The sequence below is a fragment of the Oncorhynchus tshawytscha genome, linkage group LG25 (genome assembly GCF_018296145.1).
Source record: "Oncorhynchus tshawytscha isolate Ot180627B linkage group LG25, Otsh_v2.0, whole genome shotgun sequence".
NCBI classification, from domain to species: domain Eukaryota; kingdom Metazoa; phylum Chordata; class Actinopteri; order Salmoniformes; family Salmonidae; genus Oncorhynchus; species Oncorhynchus tshawytscha.
The window spans coordinates 15,080,071-15,086,183 of NC_056453.1; the positions used below are offsets into that span (position 1 = coordinate 15,080,071).

At 47.1% G+C, this 6,113-nt stretch overlaps 1 protein-coding gene across 1 annotated transcript in view; it reads left to right on the top strand.

Annotated features, from left to right (window-relative positions):
* fshr (follicle stimulating hormone receptor) overlaps positions 1–5,252 on the top strand; it is a 9,026-nt gene extending 3,774 nt beyond the window's left edge. The window contains exons 3-13 of the mRNA XM_042305990.1: positions 135–209; positions 495–569; positions 807–881; positions 1,262–1,342; positions 1,828–1,896; positions 2,414–2,488; positions 2,583–2,768; positions 2,881–3,104; positions 3,316–3,497; positions 3,619–3,810; positions 4,025–5,252. Coding sequence (XP_042161924.1) covers positions 135–209; positions 495–569; positions 807–881; positions 1,262–1,342; positions 1,828–1,896; positions 2,414–2,488; positions 2,583–2,768; positions 2,881–3,104; positions 3,316–3,497; positions 3,619–3,810; positions 4,025–4,525 — 1,735 coding nt within the window. The 3' untranslated portion in view covers positions 4,526–5,252. The remainder of the gene's footprint in view (positions 1–134; positions 210–494; positions 570–806; positions 882–1,261; positions 1,343–1,827; positions 1,897–2,413; positions 2,489–2,582; positions 2,769–2,880; positions 3,105–3,315; positions 3,498–3,618; positions 3,811–4,024) is intronic.
* The last annotated feature ends 861 nt before the right edge of the window (positions 5,253–6,113 follow it).

A 6,113-nucleotide genomic window follows, 5' to 3' on the forward strand; every position in this document is an offset into this window, starting at 1 on the left:
CTCCTCTGTCCATTTCTATCTTTTCCAATCTCTCTTCCTTTGTCTCCCTTTGTCTCCCTTACTCCCTCTCTCCTTTTCTCTGAACATTTCTCCCTTTCTCTGACCATTTCTCTCTCTCTCTCTCTCTCTCTCAGTGTGCTAACAGAGAATGGTATGTTAGAGAGCATCGGGGCTTTTGCATTTGCTAACCTCCCCAGACTAACTGAGATGTAAGTATTAGTCCTACAGTATGACAACACAACATTCATACCCCGCTCATACACCATTCAAACACATTCATACCCCGCTCATACACCATTCCAACACATTCATACCCTGCTCATACACCATTCCAACACATTCATACCCCGCTCATACACCATTCCAACACATTCATACCCCGCTCATACACCATTCAAACAGCATCAATGCACCATTCATAAACAACTCAAACACCACTCTCACACCATTTCATGTATCATGTGTGTATTTCAAATGTTGCATGTCTGCTCCAGAACCATCACCAAGTCAAAACACCTGGTCATCATCCATCATCAGGCTTTCATGGGACTTCCGAAACTCAGTCACCTGTGAGTTCCATATCCCCTAAGCCCTAACCCCTTATCCCTTATTCCTAACATTAACCCCTAAACTCTAACTCTAATCCCTAAGCCCTAAACCTAGCTCTAACCACTACCCCTACTTCAAGAGGCTTTCATGGGACAGCCCAAACTAATATACACGTGAGTGCCAGTAAACCCTAACCCTTAAACCCTAAGAACTAATCCTAAATCAGTTGGCTTTGACGGGACTGCCCTGTTTTTCAGGACGATCTGCAACACTGGACTGAGGGTTCTACCTAACTTCTCCCGGATCCACTCCGCCGCCCTGACGTTTCTGCTGTATGTCACCATGCTCTCTTACTGTAGTGTTTGTGAGTGTGTATTCACTAGTTCACATGTTACTGTATTGTGTGGGAAACATGAGCTGCTTCTCTTACAGATGCAGGATCTTCATTTAATCACACGTTTGTACATTTGAATGCACAGTAGGAAATGTTATAATCCACATAATAGTTGTACATTTCCTGTTGCTGTTGCAAACCGGCTCGAATTAAGATTTGTACATCTGTAGCTGGAGGAGTTTGGTTATTTTCTTTTTGTGGGTGTGTGTACTCTGTATGTGTGTGTGTGTGTGTGTGTGTGTGTGTGTGTGTGTGTGTGTGTGTGTGTGTGTGTGTGTGTGTGTGTGTGTGTGTGTGTGTGTGTGTGTGTGTGTGCAGGGACCTGCAGGACAATGTACACATAGTGATCATCCCCAGCAACGCTTTCCTCGGCCTCACCACTAATACCATCGATGAACTGTGAGTAGTAACAAACACACACACAGAGTACACTACCCACACACACAAACACACACACACAGACAGGGGATTGGTGGATAAGTGAACAATTTATCAACCCCGTCTCCCAAGGTCTATATTACACTGTGACCACCATCACACACACACACACACACACACACACACACACACACACACACACACACACACACACACTACAGGTGGCTGGTGGCACCATGGTTTGGGAGGCCAGGCTTATAGTAATGGCTGGAATGGAATTATTGGAACTTTATCAAACACATCAAACACACAGGTTCTACAGTATGTGTTTTAATACCATTCCATTTTTTCCATTTCAGCCACACACACAGAGTACACCCACACATACAGAGTACACACACACAGAGTACACAGACACACAGAGTATACACACCCAGAGTAGCCACACATCTCCCTGGAAATATGACATTTTCATGGAATGACTTTATACATCGTTCCTCTTACAGACGACTGACCAAGAACGGCATCAGTGAGGTGGAGAGTCACGCCTTTAACGGAACCAAGATACACAAACTGTGAGTCCACACGCCCACACACATACACACACACATACACACACACACACATACACACACACATACACACACACACACACACACGCCCACACACATACACACACACACACACACACACACACATACACACACACATTCACACTCACACACACACACACACACGCATACACACACACATACACATACACATACACATACACACACACATACACACACACACACATACACACACACACACACACACACACACACACACACGCATACACACACGCATACACACACGCATACACACACACACATACACACACGCATACACACACGCATACACACACGCATACACACACTCATACACACACACACGCATACACACACGCATACACACACGCATACACACACACATACACACATGCATACACATACACACACACATACACACACGCATACACACACACATACACACATGCATACACACGCATACATACATACTGTAATGGTTTCTCTTTCTCTCTTTGCTCAGGTCTCTCATGGGCAACCTGCAACTTTCTCATATGCATAATAATTCCTTCAAAGGAGCAGAGGGGCCGGGGTACCTGTAAGCATGGCTCCACAACGACACGTCAGTGACATCATCAGCTGTCATTTGTTTTTGTGTCCAAGTGTTGTTGTTGTTGTCTGTGTGTATTTAGAGACATCTCCCGAACAGCGCTGAGTTCCCTGCCAGAGTCAGTGCTGGGTGAAGTTGAGCATCTGTCCGCTGTCTCGGTGTTCTCACTCAGAGCGCTGCCTCCCCTGTCCCTATTCACAAAGCTACGACAGGCTAACCTCACCTACCCATCTCACTGCTGCGCCTTCCATAAACACCAGAGGAACAGGTACGAAGACAAACACACACTCCAAGATAGAATATACCTGTGTATATTTTGTCACATATAAATTAGTGTGTGTGTGTGTCTGTATCTTCGCATTCTTGCGTGCATTTGTCAGGACCTTCCGGATGACCTCGGCGTGCTTTAAACCCGGGGCTCAGAACAACCTCCACTTCTTTATGGACTTCTGTTTAAATTGGACGTCTGTGGCCTGTAGTCCCGCCCCCGATGCCTTCAACCCCTGTGAAGACATCATGGGCTCCGCCCCTCTACGTGTCCTCATCTGGATCATCTCTGTGCTCGCACTGTTAGGCAACACCATCGTGCTGCTTGTGTTGCTAGGTCAGTAAAAAAAAAAAAACTTTTATGTTTATTAGAAACTCTCAAGCCATTTTTATCGCAATAACAGTTTTTATGACAATAAACAGTTTTTATCACAATACAAATGTGTAAATGATGACAAATTTTGTAATGAAAGCAGTTATCGTATTAAAATACGTTCTTGTGATAAAAGTTATTATTAAACTTCCCCCTCCCAATTCTACGTTGCTAGGCAGCCGAGCGAAGATGACGGTGCCACGCTTCCTGATGTGCCACCTGTCCTTTGCCGACTTGTGTATGGGCGTATACCTGGTGGTCATAGCAACAGTGGACGTGCGTACGAGAGGTCTGTACTACAACCACGCTATCAGCTGGCAGACCGGGGCGGGCTGTGACATCGCCGGGTTCTTCACTGTGGGTATACTGTAGACCTAGGAGGGTGTGTGTGTGTGTGTGCGCCCTAGCCTTCGTATACTGAAGTGATCTGAACGCTTAGAACTGATGCTCTAACAGAGGCGCTATACTGAATGTGCAGGTATTTGCCAGTGAGCTGTCTGTGTTTACTCTGACGGCCATCACCCTGGAGCGCTGCCACACCATCACCCACGCCCTCAGACTGGACCGCAAGCTCCGCCTCCGACACGCCTGTGCTGTCATGGCTACCGGCTGGGCCTTCTCCTGTCTGGCGGCTCTGCTACCCACTGTAGGGGTAAGCAGCTACAGCAAGGTGAGGGATGTGTGATGCTACCTGTTTTTCTACACGTATTATATTGCACAGCTTCTATGCTAATTTGGGTATTGTGTGTGTGTGTGTGTGTGTGTGTGTGTGTGTGTGTGTGTGTGTGTGTGTGTGTGTGTGTGTGTGTGTGTGTGTGTGTGTGTGTGTGTGTGTGTGTGTGTGTACGTGCGTGCCTGCATGCGTCGGTGTGTGTGTGTTTCAGGTGAGTATCTGCCTGCCCATGGATGTGGAGTCACTACCGTCTCAGGTGTTTGTCATGTTCCTCCTGTTGCTGAACGTGGTGGCCTTCCTGTGCGTGTGTGTGTGCTACCTGAGCATCTACCTGTCCGTCCGTAACTCCTCCTCCCCCCCAGCCAGTGCTGAAACCCGCATGGCTCAGCGGATGGCCATCCTCATCTTCACGGACTTCCTGTGCATGGCGCCTATTTCCTTCTTCGCCCTCTCTGCCGCGCTCAAACTACCCCTCATCACCGTCTCCGACTCCAAGCTGCTATTGGTCCTCTTCTACCCAATAAACTCATGCGCCAACCCCTTCCTGTACGGATTATGCACCCGGACATTCCGCCGGGACTTCTTCCTGCTGGCAGCGCGATATGGCCTGTTCACGACCAAAGCCCAGGTCTACAGGACAGAGAGTTTCTCCGTCCAGCAGGCTGCATGGATCCAAATGTCGCCCAAAGCCTCCCACGGGACGCTGTGTTAACTGGTTCAAATCAACCAAGCCACCGGACCCCTACTGAAACCCTGACCTTTAACCCCTCACCCCTGAACCCAAGACCAGGCACGGGACACTGTGGCCGGTTTAAACAACAGCTTCTCTGAGAGGGATGGGACCCTGATGCCTCAAAGTACGCACACACACGTACGCACTCATACACACATGCACACAGACACACACAGGACTGCAGGAGGTGTGCGCAGTGACAGGCTGCTGTTTAATAGTAGCAGATGGCTGTTTAGTAGTACTTTAGCTAGTGTTTGACTTCACAAATTCACCTGATCGCATCAACATACTGAACCCTCTCTCTGCTTTCTACCTCCTCCCTCTCTCTATCTCTCTTTTCCCTCCCCCTGTCTTCTCAATATAGAGTAAACACAGTTCAAGATTTGTTAAATGTTTTTAAGAGATATGTAAAGATGGTTTTTTGTTTGTTGTTGCTTCCAGAACTGGGTCAGATACAGATACAAAGAGGGGCTTTGTGTTTTTGAGGTGTGCCTAATGTAGATTAGAAAGTTTGCATTCCATTGAGCAGGGCAAACCAAACCAACGGCAGAAGAATTTTAAACTACTTTAAATTGTTTACTTAACCCAGGTCTGGTTCTTTCGTGAGTTGCGTTTATTGGTTGTGGAAAAAATGTGTCTATATGAGTTGATAAATGTTGTTGATAAAGCTCTATGATTGTGCATTTTACCAAGAGTGAGAATGTTACTGAGACTTGGAGTTGAGGTATAGTGTGTACTGGCTGCACATAGAGAAGCCAAAACGAACACATGAACACAGGCACACTCACACACACATACACACACACACACACACATTTTTGAGCAGTTTCTTGTGTTATCAGAAACATTCTGTCCTTCAGCACATCCAGTCTGTTCAAGGACAATGACCAATCCCCCAACCCTTCTGTGTGTGTGTGTGTGTGTGTGTGTGTGTGTGTGTGTGTGTGTGTGTGTGTGTGTGTGTGTGTGTGTGTGTGTGTGTGTGTGTGTGTGTGTGTGTGTGTGTGTGTGTGTGTGCGTGCGTGTGCGTGTTTGCGTGTGTGTGGGAGGAGAGGTTACACAGCTGCACTCAGCCCGTTCATCAGGAAGAGGGAAATGGCTGGTAGATGGTTTATCAAACACACACACACTCCAAAGATGTTATTTCAAGGTTGCAGGTGCGAGGCAGGTCCATGGGTCCATCTCAATGTGGAAACACTCTCATGCCCAGACCCAAATCAACCCCTGGCCTAGCCCCTGAGCCTAGCTCTTACCACCTACCATGTACTGTTTTGAGCCCCCGACCTGAAGATCAGCAACGTCATCGTGATTCGACCTTGTTTTTTCCGAGTTCCCAGTTGTCTTGAAAGCACCATAAATCCAGAGAATGCCAGATTTTGATGACAGTTTGATGACAAAATTTGCCCTTGAAGGACCACCGAGCCACCTTCCTGTTCAAGTGAGCACAGCACAACAAGGTGAGTTCAAAAATGTATTGTATGCTGATGCATAAATTATGTAATATGACAGGGAGATATGTATGGCGCCGGAGGAGATGGCTGCCATTTTACGGGCTCTTAACCAATTG